At 34.6% G+C, this 24,258-nt stretch overlaps 2 protein-coding genes across 3 annotated transcripts in view; both read right to left on the bottom strand.

Annotated features, from left to right (window-relative positions):
- LOC129798897 (protein unc-13 homolog 4B) overlaps window positions 1-1,144 on the bottom strand; it is a 61,176-nt gene extending 60,032 nt beyond the window's left edge. For both annotated transcript variants that reach the window (XM_055842375.1, XM_055842376.1), the window contains exons 1-2: window positions 901-1,144; window positions 433-814 (exon numbers count right to left, since the gene is read on the bottom strand). In XM_055842375.1, the coding sequence (XP_055698350.1) occupies window positions 433-814; window positions 901-1,070 (552 nt within the window). In that variant the 5' untranslated portion in view covers window positions 1,071-1,144. The remainder of the gene's footprint in view (window positions 1-432; window positions 815-900) is intronic.
- Window positions 1,145-1,220: 76 nt separating this feature from the next.
- LOC129805995 (cilia- and flagella-associated protein 43) lies at window positions 1,221-24,115 on the bottom strand. Its single transcript, XM_055854707.1, has 9 exons — window positions 24,104-24,115; window positions 24,036-24,045; window positions 23,639-23,968; window positions 16,346-19,700; window positions 11,675-12,041; window positions 11,314-11,601; window positions 8,298-8,425; window positions 7,906-8,228; window positions 1,221-1,854 (listed from the first exon to the last, which is right to left on the bottom strand). Exons 1-8 carry the CDS (start codon window positions 24,113-24,115, stop codon window positions 7,910-7,912), a joined length of 4,809 nt encoding a protein of 1,602 aa, XP_055710682.1. The 3' UTR covers window positions 1,221-1,854; window positions 7,906-7,909.
- Window positions 24,116-24,258: the final 143 nt, after the last annotated feature.

The raw sequence follows: 24,258 nt of genomic DNA, 5'->3' as shown, positions 1-24,258 counted from the left end.
ATCGCCTCGTCCCATACTACTCCTGTCCCATACGTCCCCGGTCTCCCCTACTCTAAAATAAGGTTAAGGATTGCGCAGTAAGATATTCTTCGCGGAAACTCTTGAAAAAATTGTCTTAAAAAACAGATCATGGGTCACTGAAGGTCATAAAGTCGGAAAGAGCACTAAATTTTGAATAAAAGTATTTGGAGTTAAAGATATTTTACGTTCTTATATTTTCAGCTCGGAATTTTGTGTTTCAAAACTTTTGCATTACGGTATCTTCATACAACCTTATGACCTTCAGTATCCTTTGCTTCCTTTCCAAGGCTTCCCAGGGTAATTAAGAAAGCACCAATAGATTCTTTTAAGGATGGAACTACATGGGTATTTTTGTCATCTTACACCGTTTACACTCAATATTTCAGTGAATAAAATTTTCCAATCACTTACCTGTGACTTGCAATGTCGACTGTATCGATTCCTCTTCTTTGGTGTTGGCAGTGAAATTCTTTTGGCATAGGCAGCTTCCTCAAAGTCCTGCGGTACGTCAATTGCACTTTCTCTGTATCTCCTCAAGGGCACAACTTTCCGCCTCTGGAACGGCTGTCCAACTTGATTGTTTCGAACAAAAGCTCCATACTGACCATTCCCATCGACATGGATGCGGATTTTATTTCCTTCACTCACGCTCATCTCCCTGGAAGATTGTGCTTGCTCCACAAAAATAGATTCACATGAAGTTGATTTATTTGATTGCAAATTCTCAAGTGATTCCACAATTTTTCCAACACATCCAATGCCTGAAGTACCCTCAATTAGCGATGTCGAAGATCTGTTTTCAAGGAGAAAGTTTTGCAAATAGAAAAAAAATCAATTTTTTTGAGGATCTTGAGGAAAATTTATGACCAATATGATCACCTTCTAACTGGCTCATGATCATTTTCAGCATTTAGATGTTCATACTGTTGACCTCTGCTGACGAAAGTCTTCTTAATTTTGGGCCTCTTGTAGATTCGCCATTTCTTGTAAGGTTTTGTGATATTTTCTGTGCTTTTTGAGAAGACTTCTATGTCTTCACGGTGATCCATATTTCTTCAGTTGCTTGCGATCGTTCAAGATCACGCGTATTTGTCTAATTCTTGGCGATTCTTTTTTCTTTACAATTTGAATTCAAACTTGCAAGAAAGACACAAAAATCTGTTTGCTTTTCTTATCATTTGAGAATACAGCAAAATATTGATAAACTTCGTAACACACTATTATATAAAATTATTAGAGAAAATTGTGATATTTATGCAAATATATAACACGTATTATCATCTGGATTAAACAATTAAATGACGCCTTTTGGAGCAACTGGTGCGCGACTGTTTAAGGCAAAACCAGGTGATCCCGACAGGTGATTCAGTGATTATTTATAATTAATTCACACAATATCAGACACAAACTGTTCACACATTAAACAGTAAGAGTCACTTTCTTGGTATTATAGTAGCAATTCCCTTAAATGTCTTAAAGAATTTCACTTGTCTTTTACGTGCGCAATCAATATGAATGAGAGAAATGCTTGCGTATTAATTGATCAGCATTCTTCCAGATAAATCACAAAAAAAGAAAATTCGTTGATTTATTTAAGTTAGTTTGCATAATTTTTAAAAGGAAACTTTCCATTCTTTCAATTTTTCTCTTCTGCAGATATTTTGTATACACCAAAAATCACTCATTTGGAAATAATCGTCTATTTCGCCACACTTTTGGTCATTCACTCGCGAACATTCTTTCGTATACGATCACTTCCCCAAGTATTTAGTAATTCTGAGATTTTTCACTCTGTGCAGATTTTAGTTTTTCGTAATATATCTTTCACTGTCTCTTGAAAAAAAAGAAATAAATAAAAAAATAGAGTGCAAGTACCGGGAGAAACCGTTGTACACTGACTGATCGCGAAATGAAAACTGAATCACTCCGTGGATCGACAATTGTACAATACTCCTCTGGTCACGCTTCTGTTACTGGTGACTCCACTGGAAGTGGCATTCACTGTTTCTCTCCCCATATATTCTATGTCTAGCTTGGGGGCCCATTCTTCTCTAACCATTTCAATGCATTCTTTTTTTGCCACACATTATTTAGCCCAGGTGAATTGATCAATTCAACGGGATGCTCTTCAAAGAGCACCATCACCCACACTTGCAACCCAAGTCTTTTATTTCCACATTCCACCGGGAGGGACTTCTACTAGATCATCGAAGCATAAACAATGGTCGTGTTTTGATTTTACCTGCCTGGTGTAATTGGTTTGATTTGAGAATAACTGAAAAAGAACCATTTTTGTGCTTGAATTAAAAGATACAAAAATGTGAATATTTTGAGAAGTGCAAACTCTGTCACACACTTGTTTCAATTGACGTCAAATTGGGATTAATTGAGATATTTCTCATAGTCCCCCTAAGCGAAATAACTCACTGAATAAACAGAAAAGGACAATGATCATAAGTAGAATTTACTTAAAATTTTGGTTTGTTTTTTTTTTCTAATTTCATAATTAAGATGGTGAATATACAAATATTTCAAGCAAATGGACAATAAACATAAAATTCAATTTTTTACAACACACTTCTGCCGTAAGGTCATTGGTTCTTTTATATCTGATTTATGCGAGTTTTACTAGAAAAAATGTTTCATAATTAAAGAGCAAGAAGTATGCTTAATTTCCAAAACTAAAATTTTATTATTGTTCTCAAAAACCATGTTATTATCAACAAAAATATTCCGTAGGGGAGGTAGGGCTATTAAGCCCAACACACAATAACTTTTATTTAGTAAACATGTTTTTGACATTTCAATGAGAGTGAATGAGATCTAAATCTAGTCATCTCGCTCATTCTCATAGGAAATTTTGAAAACATGTTTACAAAGAAAAGTTATTGTGCGCTGGTCATTACAGGGAAGGTCCCTATGCTTTGTACGATCCCAAGCTTCTGAAAAAAAAATGTGACTCCGTAATGTATCTTAAAAATCGGGCACTTTTCCATACCTTGCGCCCTTGCGGTACTAGGTGCGATGAGTCACATTTTTGGAGAAACATAGAAAAAATTTAGTCATTAAAAAGCTTGAGATGAAGCATGGGCACTTTTTCCCCTATTTTTTTCTCTTCAATTACGAAACACTTTTCTTTTGTAAAACTCGCATAAATTAGACATAAAAAGAACCAACTAGATTAGACCAAAAGATTTTTCGCATATTCCTAAATGAAGCTTTATTTTAACGTAAAGTTAGATTCAAAAATAGTATCTAATGTGCAAAATACGTGTTAAAGTTTTGTTTTAGACCAAAACATTTTTTTTAACACAAAAATAATTATTTTTTCGAAAATAGGGCGAGGTGGGGATACTTTGAGCTGTATTTTATTTAAAACCACAATTGTTTTGTCTGTACAACAATAATGTAAACTAATAATAATATACAATAATATATAATAATGTAAAAATATGCGAAAAAATCGTATAACAATATAGCCCCATCTTCTCATACTAAATTTAAAAATTTTGATATTCTCTAATTCTGCAAGAGAAGTGAGGTTCTGTTTACACCAACTTGCAAGATAACCTGCAAGTTTTTTGGGATATTTTGTGTGATGTAAACTGGTAATTTTGTCGTCCGGATGCAAGTTTTATTGCAAATTAAAGTATTTGGTAGTGAAGTAAAGTGAAATTAGTAAGTTTTGCTGGTAAATAATGAGTTTTGTGTGACCCCAAAATTTACTGTAAAGATAACCTCTTTGGGTCTACCAGTTAGAATTATTTTTTTAAAATACAATAAATTCAGCAATTTGGGGCACTACAAATCTTAGAAAACGTACTTTTATGCATCTGTAGGTGTTTTTCTTGATGTTTTGTGGCGATTTATCAATATTTTTTACCCAAAACCTCACAAATTTCCATTGCTCGTTTCACCTAAATTCCTGGGTTTTTCTCGTCCGGGACACTAGTAGACACTAAATGGGGCCACCACAATGACTATTGGCTCTTAAAAATGCCTTCCGGAAAGCTTTCTTGCACACAAATTACAAAATTTGAATTGGTAAATATAACCTCACAATTCACTAAAAACACTGAGAAAAATCTGCATGAAAAATTGTTCCGACGGCGTCCGTGGACTAATGCGGAGAAAAATTGGACAATTGCAGAGTGTGTCGCTATGTTATCTATAGACACTAAATAAAACCATAAATTATTTTTAAACCATGTCACATTTTATTAACATTTTAAATTCTAATTTTTAAAATAATTTTTTGTCTAATTATTTTTTAATTATTCAATTCAATTCAATATATCTCTCCTCTTATAATGCTTGATTGCGGCTGTCGCCGACATACTACGACTGATCTCATCAGGTAAACGGCAGAAACCCTGAATCACAGATCGTTTTATTATTTATTTTTTAATTTATAATAATTAATTATTTATTTATAATAAATAATTATTTAATTAATTACATTTCAAAACACAATAAAAAAATATTTAATTAAAAGATGTGTAACTATTGTATTTATTTCAATAATTTTCAACATGCAGATGACGGACATTTTAAGACAATCATTGGATGATTTACACTGAGGGTTTATAAGAGCCAGCATACAGTTGTGAAAAATGAATTTCCGTCATTTTTTTCCATGCGTGTAAAATGTTAAAATTCTTGCAAAAGTGGATGAATAAAAAAAGGTAGATGTCCAAAAAAAGTTTCTTCCACAAATTATACCTTTTGAGTTCCTCTAACAAACAGTCCTTGTGCGAGAATTGTGGGTCACTCCTGGTCCCAGCAGTAGATGGCCAAAAAAGACGTTACAAAAAGTGTCTTCTTCGACATAAATGGTTCTGGATGACCATGGTTTATTCATAGCAGATTACATATACCAGATTCTGAAAGCCAATGAACCAAGCTTTCCAACAATAGTTCACTCATCCAATTATGCTCATCAGGAGCTGATATATACTACTCCAAACTTTCAACCTCTTCTACTGACAGAATATATGTGCTCATCTAATAGTTCTAATTTGTAAGATCAAGCATTTCACAAAGCTGGAAATGCTTTGCCACCTCTTTTTGATGCAAAATACTTCGTATTGCATACTGTTTCTGAAGAAACTGCCTACATATTAGATTATTTTTCTTCAAAAATACACATTTTTGTCAAAAATCCTCACCAATGCGTGTAGGCAATTTTACAAAGATTTCTCGAAACTAATTTTTGCCTTAAATTTCTCTAGTATATACACAGGCCATTAGTGTCTTCAACTTTTGTTAAAAGGATAAAAATATATCTACATATATAACAAATATAATTTTCATCGCATGTAAGAGATTCAGAGTTGCTATCTCTAGTTAAGCTTTCACAACTGTATGCTGGCTCTTATAAACCCTCAGTGTAAATCATCCAATGATTGTCTTAAAATGTCCGTCATCTGCATGTTGAAAATTATTGAAATAAATACAATAGTTACACATCTTTTAATTAAATATTTTTTTTATTGTGTTTTGAAATGTAATTAATTAAATAATTATTTATTATAAATAAATAATTAATTATTATAAATTAAAAAATAAATAAATAAATAAAACGATATGTGATTCAGGGTTTCTGCCGTTTACCTGATGAGATCAGTCGTAGTATGTCGGCGACAGCCGCAACCAAGCATTATAAGAGGAGAAATATATTGAATTGAATTGAATAATTAAAAAATAATTAGACAAAAAATTATTTTAAAAATTAGAATTTAAAATGTTAATAAAATGTGACATGGTTTAAAAATAATTTATGGTTTTATTTAGTGTCTATAGATAACATAGCGACACACTCTGCAATTGTCCAATTTTTCTCCGCATTAGTCCACGGACGCCGTCGGAACAATTTTTCATGCAGATTTTTCTCAGTGTTTTTAGTGAATTGTGAGGTTATATTTACCAATTCAAATTTTGTAATTTGTGTGCAAGAAAGCTTTCCGGAAGGCATTTTTAAGAGCCAATAGTCATTGTGGTGGCCCCATTTAGTGTCTACTAGTGTCCCGGACGAGAAAAACCCAGGAATTTAGGTGAAACGAGCAATGGAAATTTGTGAGGTTTTGGGTAAAAAATATTGATAAATCGCCACAAAACATCAAGAAAAACACCTACAGATGCATTAAAGTACGTTTTCTAAGATTTGTAGTGCCCCAAATTGCTGAATTTATTGTATTTTAAAAAAATAATTCTAACTGGTAGACCCAAAGAGGTTATCTTTACAGTAAATTTTGGGGTCACACAAAACTCATTATTTACCAGCAAAACTTACTAATTTCACTTTACTTCACTACCAAATACTTTAATTTGCAATAAAACTTGCATCCGGACGACAAAATTACCAGTTTACACCACACAAAATATCCCAAAAAACTTGCAGGTTATCTTGCAAGTTGGTGTAAACAGAACCTCACTTCTCTTGCAGAATTAGAGAATGAGGCCCAAAAATAATACATCCTCCAGTCAACATAATTATATTAAAAAAAACCTCTAATTATAATGATGAAATTATCAGGTGTGTTTAATTTTTTTTAACTTCATACAAAAGTTACAACAAATGGAAATTTTAGAATTGAAATTCATTTGACGATTAACGATATACTTTTACCATAAAATTAGATACGAAAAAAACATACAAAAAGTGAAATCTTTAAGAAAAGATTATCGTAGTAATTTAATTTTTTAAAATGGACGGAATGGTTGTAAATAGTTAATCCTCTTTAAAGTGTTGAACTAAATAATTCTGATGATAATTTCTTCGAAGAAAACTGTAAAAATTGTCACACGACAAATGTGACGAATTCATTGAAGAAATTAAAGTCTCAATTCAAATTTCCTCGTTAAAAAGTGCACGATCGCATTGTATTGTGGAGCACAAAGGCCACAAGAATTAAAGAAATTATATAGTGAAAGAGTCGGAATTGATAAAGAGTTCAAATACAAGGCAAAAAAAGACACAAAATTTAACCCTTTCTCGAGGTTCTTTTTTTTTTTTTTTGAAAAGAATAATATTTGTCTTGTAATTCTATTGAGTGATTTTACATCGATATAAATCCACTGTGAGTGACTTTTCAATTGTTGGCAAATACTTTTGAGTAGATTTTAATGATTTGTAGCGAGAAGTGTGACTGATAAGAACAATTAGAGCAATGTCGCTCAAACACCTCTAACTTTTTACTACCGGCACTCAAATAATTCTGGGAGCTTATCAGAAGATTGTAAAATTAAATCATTCACGAATGATTCATGAAGTTCAATTGGGTGAAGAATTTCGCTGAAGAAGATGAGGGAGAAATAATGGGGAGGTCTCTGGGTTGTTCTTTTTCGTTCTAAAACACGTGCAACATTTCCCATCATGAACATGACACACAATAGGCATCAGCGTCACGGTCTTTGACCCCAAAACATCGGCACAATTTAAATTTTCTTCCTTTGTCTCAGCTCTCATAGAGAGTGGTCAAGGTTTTCCATCAAATAGCCAATTTCTAGACTTAATTTTTCACTGAAGATCTTCAAGATCACTTAGCATAATTAGATTTTTTCTGAGAATCCGATAAAATATAGATCATTTCCCATCCATCAATTAGATGGATAAACTCATCGTTTAATGAGTTTCCCGGGAATTTTGTCCAATTGGTATCAATTGAGAGCATAAAGTGTCTCAAAATAATTCCCAGTAACATCAACGATCATGAAATGTTTATACCTCAATTGATTTTTCTGTTTCTCTTCGCAAGTCAAATCATTAAAAGTTTTCAGTCAATATATTTATCAAATAGAACCATTCATTTCTGCTCTTTTTTTATATCATCTGCATCTCATCAATTAACTAAATAATCTCATAAAAGATTGTATTGTACTCACCAGTTTATGCATTCCTGAGATTCGCTGAAGATTGAGGCATCGAAAGTGTCGGATACGTTCGAAGACGCTGCAATTCCAGCAATGTACTAAGCTCTAGGATTTGCGTATGCTGACGCTGAACTTTTCTCACAAGTCTCGTTCTCTCAGCAATGATTTCCAGTCTGAGATTTTGAGCTTCAATCTCTTGCTCCTCAAGAGTTGGATCTCGCTGTGCATGTTGCTTGGACACATCAAAGTTCAAAGCTTGAATCTTCCTGTCGAGATTCTCATTTTCACGTTTCTTCTGCTGAATTTTCTCCTCAATTTCTTGCACTTGCTTCCTCCTGGGGAATGTTAAATTTAATTCCTGAAACACTTTGATCTGTCTGAGAGAATACCCGCATACAACTTACACATCACTGAATGACTTTTCACAGGAAGCAATCATTGCCTCTATTTCACGATTCAGCGCCGCCTGGCTGACATCCTCTGTCCAGCCCTTTTGCTTCCGCTTGAGCCACGTTTGCACTTCTTTTGTAATCTAATGACCCAGGAAGGTAGTGTGAAAATTCTCGCTACTCTAATTAATATTTCACTACTCTAATTTTTATAAAAAAAGTATTTGATCTCCATAAGAAAAAGATTCATAACTTATTTTAGGTCACACCTCCCTTAAAGAGTGATATATGATATATCAAATATGCCATATTATTTTATAGGGGGATACTATATATTCCTAAAGTTAAACATTATTATCTTTTCATTCTGTAGATGAGCCTTGCAGGCCCTGTTCATGACAGAATAGGCCACGCCCCAAAAGATCTTTCCAAAAAAATATCATATAATTCTTCACAAAACGGAGCCATTAAGCCCCGTTCATGAGAGAATAAGCTACGCCCCTAAATAACCTTTATAAAAAATGGTTTTTAATTAATTAAGGCTTAAAGATCCCGTTCACGACATAATAGGCCACGCCTCGCAAAGGACGTTTCTAAAAAAATATTTGTCTTGTATTTTTTCACAAGAAGCCAACAAAGCACCACCAATGACAGAGTAGACACCGCCCATTCAAAGACCTTTATAAAAATTGTTATTACGTATTTTTTCAAAGGGAGTAGGTTTAAAGGTCTCGTACATGACATAACAGGATACACTCCCCAAAAGACTTTTCTGAAAAAAAAATTGTCATGTACTTTTTGTTTTCACAACCGCACCGTCGGCTACACCCCTTGAAAGATCTTTATAAAAAAAAATTGTTGCGGAATTTTTTACAACAAGGAGCCCTAAAGGTCCTCTATCCATTACATAAGAGATTACACTCACTAAAAGATTTTTATAAAAAAAAATGATTTTCATATAATTTTTCACGAGGAGCCTTAAAGGCTCTGCCCATGGCAAAATAAAGGACACACTGGCCACACCCCCTAGAAGACCTTTCTAAAAAAAATCATTGTAATGTATTTTTCACAAGGAAGAGCCCTAACAGACACAATAGGCCACGCCTCTAAGACTTAATTTTAAAAAAAGAATAATCCACATTCCTGAAAAGAACTTTCCAAAAAATATAACTGCACTCTCTTTGAGTTCTAGCAGTAAAATATTGTCATGTAATTCTTTTTACAAGAAGGAACCGTAATGGTTTCGCCTATGACAAAATAGGCTACGCCCACTGTAAGACTTAACTTTAAAAAAATCAAGCAATTGTTCACAAGACCCAAAGGATCTTAAAGGTCTTGTCCATGACAAAATAAGCCACATTTCTGAAAAGCACTGTCTAAAAAAATAATGGCATATAATAGCCTTAAGGGTTCCGCCTATGGCAATATAGCCCACGCCCTCTATAAGACTGAATTTTTAAAAAGTGATTGTCACGTAATTTTTACCAAATTTCTTCTTACTGTAATCCCACAAATTAATGAATAAAAACGAGTTTTGGGTGTAGGCAAATCAGACCACAAATATACGCGGTCTTTAAGTAACCACGGTATCATGTAATTTTCAACTGTTCATTTATTTTTTCATCTAGCCAAAAACTGCATGTATAGAATTAAAAAAAAATAGCAACATGAAAAAAAAAATCTTAAAACACTCGGGACTGCTCGGGAAGCTAGGATTGTAAAGATTCCCAACTAAATTTATAAATCAGGTCGCATAAAAATAACGTGATTTTACTTCAGTCGGGCATAAGTCCCTAGATGGCGTGCATGTCCTGATTTTTCTCATTCAGCACATTGAACAATCTTACGGATATAAACCACTCGATTTCTGTTAGCCTTATTATCCCTTGCAAACAGTTACTACGGTAGTATATGTCACTCATTTGTATTTTCCTATTACAAGTATCTGGGGGCGTGGTCTATTTTTCTATAAACTGGTATCTTGATCCCCTCTTTATTTTGAAAGTATTAGTGTTATTTTCTTTTAGGGTACTGTAGTAGGCTAAATTAAGCTAATTCAAAACCTGTTCCAAATGGAAACTTTTCGCTACTCCAAATGGAAACATCATTTTTTCCCATGATAAATGCAGTATTAAATTTTTATTTATATATTTTCTATACTTCAGTTTCATTATTTAGTTAATTTTGCTCTAAATAAAGCGAAAATCCATTCATATTCACAAATTTTAACTTGTTAATTTCTCAGAAAAATTAAAAGTGTACCTTTTCACCATCGAATTTTTCATCGATCGACCATGTTTTTCAATGAAAAACACAATGAAGTGATTGTTGTTTATTCATTTTGTTTAACATTTATGTCATATTTCTGGCTAATTTTAGTTAAATTAAGTGCTAATCTTTATTGTTAACGGTACGTGAAGTTTTCAAATGAAATAATTACCTATTTCGTGAACAAAAAGGGGTTTCCTGAAGTGTCTGCAAATGCTTCAATAGGAAACTCCGAAAATATGATTTTTTTGGAAAGATTTTCTTATTGTTTTAGATGGGAAAGGAGAAAAGACCAGGAATGAGAACAAATCTTGCACTCAAGAGCAACTTAATAAGATTTTGGAAGCCCTTCGTCGCGGTTTCATTTACGCTGTTTGTCTCCAATTAGAAACATTTCCTTGTCTCCATTTGGATTAATTTGTTTCCAAATAGAAGCATTTTACGCTCGCGAATTTTTCTTGTATTTAATAAGTTTTCAAATTATTTTTAAAGAATTTTCACTAAACTGTAACATTCTAGAAAAGACAAGGAGCAAATTTACGTAATTCTCTTCAGAAGATTATGAACTTAATGTGTTGAATTTTCTTTCAAAGTTAAAGCGTCTGGAAATGGTTTTGAATTAGGACATTTACCCTACTCTACAAAAACCCTATAAAAAAGCTTAAGCATTTTTTAATGGGGTGTGGTGACCTAAAATTTATTTTAGGTGGAGCTTATGCAGGAGGTGAACCATTGCTGTCCCTATTATAAAATGTTCTAATACCTTGCATTTTTCAATTACTCTGACAAAATCCTTCATATCTCTGATGGTCATCTTGAGTACTCTATGTTCCCACTCCTTGTGAATGAGCTTCCGACGGAAAATAGCTGCATTGGACATGGCCAGCAATTTCTTCTGACCCGATTTCTTAATTACCCGATTGATGTCATCGACATCATTGACTGAGAGAAGGATTGCGTCGTCAAAGTCAGCAATTTTGCCAGTCAGTGGAATTTCAACATTACCACGCTTCATCACAAGTTGAATTGTTCGATTGACAGAGTTCTTTTGCTGTTGTGGACAAGCGCAAAATTGATTGATTAATTGGATAGAAAAATATTTTGGTATTTTAATTCTATTATACTCGGTTCTCTTTGAGTTCCTCCAATTTTTTATCATGGGCCGCCAGGGTTGTCCTCCTTGCACCAATTTCCCGTGCAAATGCATCAACACACGCATCAGCTTCGGCCAATTGAACCCCACAACTGCGCACCTTGAATTCACTCTCTATCTTTATCCTGCGCATACGACAGAGTAAATCCCAGAGTTTCTCATCCATTGTCGGACAATTGGATGGTTGGTCAATTTGCTCAATGAGGTTCAAATAGTCAAAGCACTCTTGAGGCAATGGAGGTCCGGATTTTGAGAGATTTCGTCCAATAACTCTCTTGGCTAGATCCATAAGGATAACAGATGTTGCCCATGCTCTCATTGTCCATCTCGGTCGACGTCTGAAAAGCTCTATAAATTAAACCCAAAAAGGATCACGAATCAATCCATGGGCGTACCCAGCTAGGGGCAGGAGGGGGGGGGGGGGCAACTGCCCCCCTAGAAGCGTCAAAAAAAATCAAAAACAAGTGAAAAGTAAAAAAAAAATATTTATTTAGCAAAAAATTAGTTTGGCCAGTAAAAAATCCAAATCTTTCCAAAAATTGGCCTAATTTTTTAATTCATAAAGATCGAAACTTTCATGAAAATTCTATTGCTTCTAAAGTTGTAAATTTAGTCACTTCTCAAATTTCATGTTTTACTGCTCATTTGGAGAGGGTCAATACAAAAATGGACTTATAAAAACTCAAAAACTAATAAAAGCGGGGGGGGGAGGCAGGACAAGGCTCTTGTCTGTACTGTACTACATTCAAGAATTTAAAAAAAGTGTACACTCTTAGAAAAGTTTAGACGTGATTACTAATGAAAATTAGTTGTTCGGGCGATTATTATCAAATCTATTTAAAATAGTTCTTATATTCTTAAAACATTATACTCATAATAAATTTATTAGTAGTGAGAATATAAGACAATATTTACGTGGATAAGTTGCGGCAATTATTTCATAATGCTTTCATACAATTATATTTGCTTGTGTAAATTAAATGAAATCATTATCCCAACTAATATTGGTCACTAATTCCTTTTAGTTCTCACAACTAATGTAAATAGATGGGCCTATATTTTCATAAAGTTATGACTACTTTTTTAAGCAACTAATAAGAAATATGCATCACAATGAATGCTATATAGTAACCACAACTAATATGATATAGTTATTACAGCCAATAAGATGGGTATCAACCCCATTTATTTAGTAATTGGAACTAATATGTTATAGTACCCATTACTATTTTGATTTAGCACAACTGAATGAAAAGGATACTTTAACTAACTGTGGTCAACTATTTCATTTAGTTACCCAAACTAAATATTATATATAGTTGGGTCTATATTTACTATATTTTATAGTTCTAATAACTGCATATGAGCTAGTACGAACTAATTTTTTCTAAGAGTGTAAAAATGGGCAAATAATTTCGTAACTATTTTTGCTTTCTTTTTCTAACGCAATTTTAGTAATAAATTTATTCAGTAATATATTTTTCGAAAAGAAAGGAGTTGTCACGTAATCTTTTTCACATATTTAAAGGATATTTAAGAATTTATAACGAAAGCCTAAAATCCACAGAGAAAGTAAAAATATAGTGTGAGAATATGTTTTAGAAAAGTCGTCCTTTTGAAGCCATCAAATGGAGCAGTCAGACGTGAAATTTAAGAATATGTAATTAAAGCTGAGGTAATACATTGACTTTGAACTTTGATCTGTTGAGGGGCTATGCGGGTCAAAAAGGCCAAAAATAGCATATTTTCTAACTTTTTTTCTCAACATAATAAAAATTTTATTTAATTCAAGCTCCTAGGCAAAAAAATCATAACATTTAAACTACATTTTTTTACATTTTTATTTTAAAAAAATCGGCCGTTAGGACCTGATTGTCGGAAACGTTTATTGAAAAAACTTACTTTTCATTAGTAACGATTACATAGAGTAGATTCATCTGACCTTAAAAACCGTTTTTTTCCTGTTAGCAGATCAGTTAAACCCGTACTCGAACTTGAGGACTTTTGAAAGAAAGATTAAATTGGGTTTTTGGGAAAATTTAATACATAAATATGATTTTCGGCGTATTTTTGTGTCGTCTTACAAAATAAATTGTTATCAAAGCAACAAAAGATCCATTGTTTATGTTAGTTTATCTCATAGTCTAATAGGAAATAATTTTTTTTTGACGTTACATTAAATCACACAGAGTTATCGTGACTTCCGAAAAGTTTTTCTCAAAAAGACGTTTCCAAAAATTAGGTGCCAAGTTCCAAGGAGTATAAAGGTTAAATAAAAATTTAAAAAAAAAATCCAGTTCAAATGTTGTATTTATACATACTCTTAAGGGCTTTAATTGAAATAATTTTATTACGTTGACAAAAATGAAAGAAAACATGCTGTTATTAGGCTGCGTGATCCATGTAACCCCTTAAGGGGTTACGTAGGTCAAACTGACTAAAAAAAATCACATTTTTCTCTAATATTTTTACAACATAATAGAAAGTTTATTGAATTCAAGCTCATATGCATATAAAAGCACAACATTTAAAGTATATTTTCTGAAATTTTCTTTTAAAAATTCAGCTGTAGGGATCTGATTTTTGGAATTCGGAGACCTTTTTGAAAAAAATTTACGTTTCGATGGACAAGATTTCTTGAAATAAATTCATCCGAAATCCAAAAACCAAATATTTCCTGTTAGCTAATGAGTTGAACCAGTCCTTGATCATCAGCATCATTGTCATTTTCAACAGCATATCCCTATTGAAGTTGCGTCCTTGAACGAATGGCATTTCTTAAGTATTTTACATCATGTTTCGTTTTATAGAATAAGTTATGATGTAAACATAAAATCCTTCGTTCGAGGACTAGTTTAATTCATCACCTAACAGAAAATATTAACGTTTTTAATATTAGAAAACATAGTTCAATGGCTGAATTTTGATTTTTTTTTTAATTAAAATGCAGAAAATGTAGTTTAAATCTTGTTCTTTTTATGCCTAAGAACTTGAATTAATTTTTTTATTATGCTGGAAAAGAAATTTGGAAAAAAATATTCTGTTTATTAGTCTTAAGTAAATTTTCGTTAAATAAAAATGTCAAAGCTGGAAATTTTCAGAAGCATATATTATTAATTCTCTAAAGACTGATAGTCCTTTTTGCCTTGAAGGGTTTCACAAAACGAAATGTTAAGACCAATGTTCCATATTGAGTTTAAAAAAAAATATAAGCTTCAAAACACTATTTAATGTTTTTGTATAGGCTTATTATTATAAGAAATTAATAAAGATAGGATGGAATAACCGGCTATCGCCATGTTTAGGAAAAAATTAAATTCATTTAATCATAACTTTTGAATCCTTGTTACAAGATAACTCAAATTTGACACAAAGTTACTTAGATGTATTGACTCTAGATACGTGAAAACAATAATCCTAGAACATAACGCTGGACTACTTAAAAAACTGATTTTTATTAATAATGCAAAAATAACCATTTCGTCGCCACTTTTTACCACTTTTCGCCAGTTTTGTAAAATTTGTAACCACTTCTCGCCACCCACTTGAAAAGAACCACACTCGGTTATTTTAGGCAATGCTATGAAAAGAATACATTCACCATTTCTCTTTCCTTGTGATCACTTTATTATTACTCTCTTTAAATGATTTTTCTTCACTTTTATTTGAGAAATCAAGTTATGGGGCTTTTGCAGAAAGTAAACAATGCAGATTTGACAACTGAGAATGTACGAAGTGAAGTTAGCGTCGCCTATTGAAAAGATATGGCGACAGATGGTAAAATCAATTCCAGAATATTACCACTTCTCGCCATGCCTCATTTTTATACAAAAATAATATAAAATGAAATATTAATTGACTAAATACAAATTTTATGTATTCCACAAATGCAATTAAATATTCAATAGACAAATTATTTACCCAAATAGGTATTTTTGGCCTGATGAAAATTTGACGACACTTAGTACATTTGGTAAGAGATGTTGGATTCGATGCACTTGCTTAAAATATTGCTCTAAAAAGTGATCAAAATCGTGAATCCAAAACGAATAATTATTATTTTTCGATTCTATGCGTAGAAGCAGAAACAATACAAAAAATTGCGACTCATTTATTTCATAAATTGCGAAAAATAGCGATTTCAATGTAAGTGGCGAGAAGTGGGGCACTGGCGAGAACTGGTGATTCCACCCTAGGTGTAATAGTAAAAATGCACTGTGTTCTACGCATCGGAAGGGGCTTTATCAAATGTTTCACGGGTAGTTGATTTTATATAGATTAAATATGAACTAACGGAATGCATCCTTGCTGTAGTAATTTGGTAAAAAGTTGCGAATATTTTCTAAAAATTAATTTTATTTTTGGCCAATAATATGGGAGACAATGCACTGGTCCGAGGAACACTGATGATCGTTCCTTAACCAATACCTACAAATTGGGCGTAGGCTAATCTCGTGAAAAGTAGGACCAGTTTGTATATAGATACTTTTTATCTCACTTTATTTTTTATGTTTTTTTTTTTTTTCAAAATAAAAATTATGTACTGTACCCCCCCCCCCCCCCCCGCCAACAAAATTTGAGACTTAGCCTTAGCCCCTGAAATCCTGGGTACGCCCTTGAATCAATCCCATATGGAACTTACTTAAAAAGCTTATAAGCTTGATCAACTATGGAGATTGAAGCAAATTCCCCAAAGTTATTCTTGAATTGCTTGTCCAGGAGACGATCTTTAGTCTCCAGACCATCGTAATTTACTTTGCAGTCCATTGCTCTCTTCTCAGCATCATGCATAGCAGCCGTTAGGGCATTAATCTGCCTTTTGATACTGATAATTTCCTGGCGGATTTCATGCTCTTGCCGCGTAAATTGAATTCTCTTGTAATTGTACATGGAATTCCGGAGGATTTTCAAATCTTCCTGATTTATTGCCATTTGTACTTTGACCTTAACTTTTGCCAATTCTGCGAGCTTCTTGTTGAACATGTAAATTTGTCGATCGAGAATTTTTTGGAGATGACGTTTTTCATCCAGAAGTTGATCACGATACTTTTCCCGTTCAGAATCCAGGAAATTTAGTTTCTCCTCATACTCCCGGACAGCTCGCCAATCATGTTCATCATACTCCCGCAAATCCTTCTTGGTCTGAACTGCTGCTGGAACATTAGGTTTCTTCTTGATCTCATCCTCCCATCGAATTTCCAGAACACCATCCATCATGTGCTGAAGGGCTCTCTCACGAAAATCATCCGCCATCAGTGCGAGACGCTTTTGTTCTGCCTCAAATGCCTCTTTCTCAATCAATTCCTGCATACTGGGCGAAATGTACGGCTCAACAGGAACTTCCTCATCAGTCACTTGAACAATTGTATGAGGCTTCTCATCGGGCATGTATTCAGGATCAATGATATCATCCTCGTAGACAATATTTGTTCCAAGAAGCTGCGACAGAATATTCAATTCATTCTGTATCTCGCGCAAACGACTATTTCTCTCTTTGACAATCTGCATTTCCTGCTCCTTTCTCTCCTGCAACTGGCAGAATTGTTTGTTGAAGAACTCCCTTAGGGCAAGGGCATCAAAATACCCAAAAATCTTCTCCACATGCATTTGCTCAAAGGTCACCACTTCCAATTGATTGTATCGTGGTAGTTTTGACGTGATAAAATCCCGTGTGGAAGTTCCTGAAGCCAAAGGAGTCCCTGACGCCATACCTTGATCTACTTTAACTTTTTCAAGAGCTAGAACTCTCGGTTCCTGTGCCAAAACATGCTCCAATTGACTTGTAGGAATGGGTTTCCAAGGAAGAAATTTGTCCGAATTTGTGAGATTCTCAAGTTTGATCCACATTAAAATCTGATTGAGACGTTTCTCCCAAATCCCATCCATCTCCAGGACTGGATAATTTTCAATGAAGAGATTCGTAAAAATTCCCCGGACTTTTGTACTCTTGACAGACATTTGATCCCAACAGGATTTCCTTATCCATTCAGAAATCTCATTCTGTGATGTAATGAATTCCTGCATCTTACCTGTTTCCTCCTGACGATCCCTTCCTGCTTTCCTGATCATATTTTCAACATGATTTGAATCGAGATTGAACTCATGAATGGGAAGTTTCTCTTCATCTGAACAAGTCTCATTGTTATCCAGGAGCTTCCCAATCTCTCTTCTGAGATCATCCAAATCTCTGATGATTGCATCACGGACTTCTTGGTATTTCTGCCTTTCGCGCCTTTTCTGTTCGATTTTCTGCACATCCAACCAGGAAGCATCACCAAATGTAGTTGCTGAAGTATGCCCAATGGTTGGACTGAGACATTTCTCTCGAATCTCCAGTCTAGTCAATTCAAATTTTCCCACACAATGATGATCCATTGGCATGATTTTGAGATTAGGACGGAAGCAAATGAGATTTCCAGTAAATCCCAAGCAAATTATATATTCAAGAGAACTGCTTATAACAGCTTCCTGGACACCATGAGTCCTTCGATGGTGAGACACAAAATTCGAGATGCACTCCATTGTGCGGGAATCAAAAAGGCAGACTTGCCCATCGAGTCCCCAGGAAATAATAAAATCTCCACAAGATTTTACTTTAACATATTTCAGTAAATGTTCTGTTCTCACTTCCTGCAGTTCAACCAATTCAAAGTGATCAGAATATTCTGCCAATTTGAGGATTTTCAGTTTTGTATCCAAATAAAAAGTGGCTACAAAAGTATCTTGGAGATTTCTCAGCTGAGCCAGTGAAGTCAATTTCTTCCCAGAATGGGAAATTTTATGAACTTCCACAGTATCCTCTGCAACTGAAACCAAAAGGATGTCTTCGCAGGATATTTTAGAGTGCTCAGCTTTGAGAAGTATGAGGACTTTCAAGACATTCCCGCTAGTTTTTAATATTACAAAATCCAAGACATCCCCTGGCAGGGAAAAGTTCTTCTTGATCTCCAAAATTCCACCAATTTGACCAGAAATCACAAAGGCCTCCCTCTTAGAATCCAAGGCAAGAATCTGCGAACCATTGCTTGAAAATCTAACCATTTGAATGGGACAATTGGTGACATGAAACTTAACCTGTGGCTGAGGATTATCCGAAGAAAACAACGAAAGAAATTCCACATGACCTGAAGAGTATCCCAAACAAATAACTGGCAAAAGTGGATGGGAATCTATGGCAGAAATCCTAGCTTTAAGATACTGCGATATCAATTTGCCAGAATTCACTTCAAAAACAGATACTCCTCGATTTTTCTCCACAGTGACCAGGAAATTCTCACTGGGATTGACAAAGGTCATCATATGGAAAATTCTAACTCTTTTCTTTACTTCCTTCGTCTCAATACGTCCCTCCGTTAAGATAATCTTCCAAATAGACCCATTTTCATCAATAGCAGCAATAAGATCATTCGAATGAGATCCCAGAAATCTCAAATGGAGATTTTCCGGAGACACTGAACACATCTCAGTAAAGATTGTTCCATTTTGGGAAAATAGACGAATTATGTGATTCACAGAGAGGACAAATCCACCCTGATAGGGAGCAATGAGACACATTGAATCCCTAGCAACTTCTTGTTCGATTTCTTGAACAATACAGTGAGATTGATTGCTTCCTGGATATATTTGGTGTACACTCCCTTTCCGAGTTACCACGAGGAGTGTACCGCTGTAGAGATAAGTCCCTGTGAAGGGAGTTGAATCTCTATCCAGTGTCAATTTTACCTTTTTCTCAATCAATTTAACCGTATCTACGCAAACATGAATATCCCAGACTGTTAATCTTCCTGCTCCTGTTGCCAACTGACACAGAGTCAGTGGCTGAGATGGTGAACAGAGTATCACCTGATCACTGGCAAATATTCCACTCTTCCTAGTGGCCAGCAATTGCCCTGATCTCCAGCACCAAATCTCCAGAATGAAATCTGGAATTCCCGTGAGGGCTATCAGATATTCTGTCTCAGAAAACGACAAACTCATATAGTTTGTCACATCACTACCTAAAGAGATATTAATTCTATAATAATCTGGAAATTACAAAAAAAGCTCCCTACTCTGAAAAAAAAATCGTAAAAATTTGTAAAACTTTGCCAAATGGACATTAAAAATGGACAGATAAACCTAGATCACTTTATTGTAGGTGAGATTCTTAATATGAACAAACTCGGATTGCCTGCAAATTTAATTTAGAGTTTAAGTTGTTGGGAGATAGTATTCAGTAATTTCGAAAAAAAAATTCTAAATACAAATTTTGAATTTAAATATTTATGGCTCCAGCACACCTTTTAGATCAGGAAAATTTCAAGAAGTCGAAATTCGCATCTCTTTCCTTCTCACATGTTTTGCATATGACTTTCTCATTCTTTCGCATACCAATATCGATTGAGCTAAATTGAATTTGGTGTGATGTTTAAAAAAAGAAGAAGAGTGTAAAAGAATGACATAAAAATATGCAAAGCATGTGAGAAAGAAAGGGATTAGAATTTCGACTTCATGAAATTTTACTGATCTAAAAGGTGTGCTGGAGCAATTAGGATTTTGATAAACTGAAAGAAAGATGTTTATATGGCTGAAAATACACAAATAGATCTTCTATAATTTGGTCTAAGAATTTGATCCTATATCGATTATACTATAGTCGAGATATTTATTGTGCGAAACCTTTAATTTGCACCCTCATTCTTCAAAATCGGTTGAATAGAAACAGATATATGGCGTTTTGCGTTTCGTGAACTATGACCTTTCCTATATCCGGTTTTATTGTAACGATTGTAAGGGGAGCCACGCCGCTTTTTAGAAACTTCATAGTCTAGATTCCAACACTGTAAAATTTTATTAAAATCTACAAAAAGCGGTTTTGAGAAAAATGAGTTTGAATTTTTACGTTATCGCAGCGCCACTAGCGGTGAAGTTTTGACCTATGACCTGAAAGTACTTATCAACAAAAATTTAGGTCAAAATGTTAATTAGAACCGGAGATTATAGGCCGGTAAATTTTTCAACTTTGACTACATTACAGTAGAGTCTCGCTTTAGTCCATATTTGGTTCCAGATTTGACATTTGGATCGCACAGTCCATGTCATTTTTTTTTAATTATCAACGACTTTTAGTATTGAAATATTGCTCGACGGCGTCCACTTTCTTTCCGATTGTGGTATTTGTCCTCGCTCTCTTCATTATTGATCACAATTATCACAACTACTCAATTAAGTTTGCCAAAAATATTAAAATAATTATGACAACATTGCATGTCGCGCACTAAAAAAACATAACCTAATTTAAAATCAGTGTTTTGAAATCAACAGTCGATAAATTGTGGACTATAGAGCGATGGCCTATAGCGAAACTCTACTGTAGCTCGGCTCAGGAATTTTCCGAGCGACTTAAGTTTTATTTTTATATGAGAGATAGGAAATACAGCTAAAACATAGTAAAATTTTAGCCCAATACGTGCCATAGGGCCGGAGCTAATTAACTTAGAAAATTGGAACATTTTTCTTTTTATAATAATAGCGCCCCTAAAGGTGGTTTTGCGAACTAATCAATTAGAACTGTAGCTAGAGTCATTTTAAGGAAAAAAAATTGACCCCTCCTAGCTCGATTCAGAGTGGTTTTTATCAAAAACTCTAAGTAAGACCAAACTATAACATACTAAATTTTAAGTCCGATCGTTGCTATAGGGACTGAACTATTGTCAATGCACCAAGTTGCGATTTTCACCCGATATATAACCATTGTGGAAAACCGGAAGTCGATTTCCCTCTTAGTTTAGCAGATATTAAGCTCTAAAAAGAGGCCAGACAGACAGACGAAAAAGTTTTTTTTCAGCCATCGATATATTCGTGATCAGAAAGTGGCCAAACACATTTTAGCAAAGTCTGGGGCCGATTGGAGGACATGAGATTTTGTGACGATTATAGTAAGTGAGGGCACTCAAAGGGTCAAGTGGTAGAGCACTGGCTCTATGATGCAAGTGTCCCGGGTTCGAATCCCCTTTAGGTCACCAGGAATTTTTCTGGCGTTAAGGGGGTTCGGATTGCATCCAGTGAAGCTTCACTGCACTTGATTCCACGGGCATGGAACTGACAACCTCATCCCGTACAAGAAAAAATAATAATGCATGTCTAGAAATCCCCTTGCGGGAAGGCCTTGTTCCTTCATGGAATGTTGTGCCAGCATTATTATTATTATTATTATTATTATTATTATTATTATAGTAGGTGAGATTGTTAAAAGTTTCACCTAAAAAGGGCCGGCATAAAGTCCCATGCTTTGCGAAATGCTCTTGCGAAATTGATTTTCTGATAAAAATTAATTATTGGTTCATAATCAGTTCCCTACCGGTTCATAACCGATTGTAACCGGGTAAGTCTTATTAGAAATTCCAAGACCTTTCCAACGATCGGAAACATGACCCCATTCAGTTGAGAAATACGCTCTTTAGTGCCTTTAAAAAAAGAGATAGGGGAAGGGGTGGGGGAAAATGAGAGGCGTATTAACGATCCTTGGGTCCACTTATAAGGTAAGGGTCCCTTGAAGGTCCCAATCTCTTACCATTTGGTCTCTAGAGTTAGCAAAAGCTGGACGGACAGACGAATAAACAGCACGACGTCATTTCGCAAAAATCGTCTAAAACGTGAAAATTTGTTGAAAAAAGTGGTCTCCAGAGGTTGAAGGCGAAAATTTTGGGGTGTGAAAAAATCGAGGGATTATGTACTGCTCTCTCCGTGGAGTTCGAGCAGTAAAAAGTCTTTATTTTGTATTGGAGCTACTAAAAGGGTAGAAATCTAGTCCCCGGCGAGTGGCCTTCAAAGTTGAAGCCAATTTCTTACTTTCACATACAAATGCGTACGGGATTTTTTCTGCACTCGTGATCGTTATGCTATATATTTAAAAAGTGAGAAGTTTTCCGTATTATAAGATACCTTTCCGTATGGAGGGATAAATATACTAAATTTTTGTTTAAATAAATTTTTTCCTGGGAGCACTGTGAGCTGAGTCCGAGATCAATTTAGGAATTGGCTTCAAATAGCTCCATATAAAAAGGCCAAATTGCCAGGCGCTTGGTAGAAATGGATATGCATGGTTAGAAAGCCTTCCATAAACCTTGATCCCATGCCAAATATCTGCCTTCTACTGCTCTTCAGAGAGGGGTTATGATGAAAAAACTCCTCATTTTCTAAGAGGGCTACTAGAAGGAAAGGTGGGGAAACGTAGTAGTAAGCATAGATAAAAACTTTAAGCCGCGCACTGATCCCACACCGAATTTCATGAAGATCCCTGTAGCTGATCTTGAGTAATTCGATGTCAAAATAGTATTTTATTTGAAATGATTAAGGATTTTCACAAGAACTCCCGGAGAATATCGTCTTGGGTGTTGGGAGTTTTTCATCCAACACCATTACGAATTCCCTGGCAAGTTGCCTGAAATTTGAAGTCACTTTTCTTATACTTCGATTTAAATTTATATGGGAATTTTTTTGCACTCGCTACCGTTATGCTAAATATTTAAAAAGTGAGAAGTTTTTCCGTATTATAAGATACCTTTCCGTATGGAGGGATTAATATACTAAATTTTTGTTCAAATATTTTTTTTCCTCGGAGCACTGTGAGCTGAGTCCGAGATCAATTTAGGAATTGACTTCAAATAGCTCCATTTAAAAAGGCCAACTTGCCAGGGGGTTGACCATTACCTATGAAATGTGTCTAATCACGTCTGTGGACGCCAGAACTACCTCTCAAACATATTTACCCATTGTCCTTTAGAAATGACAAATAAATTTGTTAAAATCAATCTCCTTTTGGCAAAATATTCAGTGTTAGCGCACTGATTTAGCTAACTTTTTGTCATTTTACACATAAAAGTGAGTGCTTTTGAACAAACTTTTACTAAGATGACTTTTTCAGAGTAGGAATAAGAGAAATAAGGACACTCACTCTGTAGCCGGTAGATTGTCTCGAAACTTGGGTACGATTGCACGAGAATCGAAGGGGTCTGGGAGAGTTCTGCAAGGGCAAATATCTGCAGAGATCTATGTCCAGCAATGCAAGAGATACCATCACCTCTCTCAAAGGAGTCTGCACGGAAAGTCTTCTCATTGCCTGTGGCAATATCTGTGAAAACTATTGAATTGCTCTGGCCGGTAAGCAAGATGCCCTTCCCAAGGAAACACGATGATTCCACGTGCTTCTGCTTGACCCAACTAGGAATTATTGTTGGAATTAGAATTTTAATGCAAAGGATATAGTATTTCCAAAGAGTGAAGACTTACGGGACTTCGATTAGGGAGGAAATTGAAGGCATTTTCACTGTTTCCCTGAGGCACAATTTTACACAAAATTGACTGAAGACGCATTGATCAAACACATCAAACAAATCAAAAGACAAAGCAGTTTACTCACCAGTGTTGGCATGCTTCGATGAATATTCCCAGCAAAGGCACACTGCGGTTTTTTGTCACATTTTATCACAGAATACTATTTGCAAAAATTTTAGTAAATTATTGGTAAAAAGAAGCAAAATGTTGAGTGTAAACTTGTCAGTACGCAACACATAA

The sequence above is a fragment of the Phlebotomus papatasi genome, chromosome 1 (genome assembly GCF_024763615.1).
Source record: "Phlebotomus papatasi isolate M1 chromosome 1, Ppap_2.1, whole genome shotgun sequence".
Classification (NCBI taxonomy): Eukaryota; Metazoa; Arthropoda; class Insecta; order Diptera; family Psychodidae; genus Phlebotomus; species Phlebotomus papatasi.
The sequence above is the reverse complement of the archived record's forward strand: the minus strand, read 5'-3'. Positions and strand labels throughout refer to the sequence as shown.

Bases quoted from the DNA above. Each gene is read 5' to 3' on its own strand.
- LOC129805995 (XM_055854707.1), bottom strand. The intron at 8,426-11,313 runs GTATTAGAACAT...CTGGGTCATTAG, and splicing joins GAGTAATTGAAAAATGCAAG to ATTACAAAAGAAGTGCAAAC. The intron at 8,229-8,297 runs GTAAGTTGTATG...AACATTCCCCAG, and splicing joins GAAAAGTCATTCAGTGATGT to GAGGAAGCAAGTGCAAGAAA.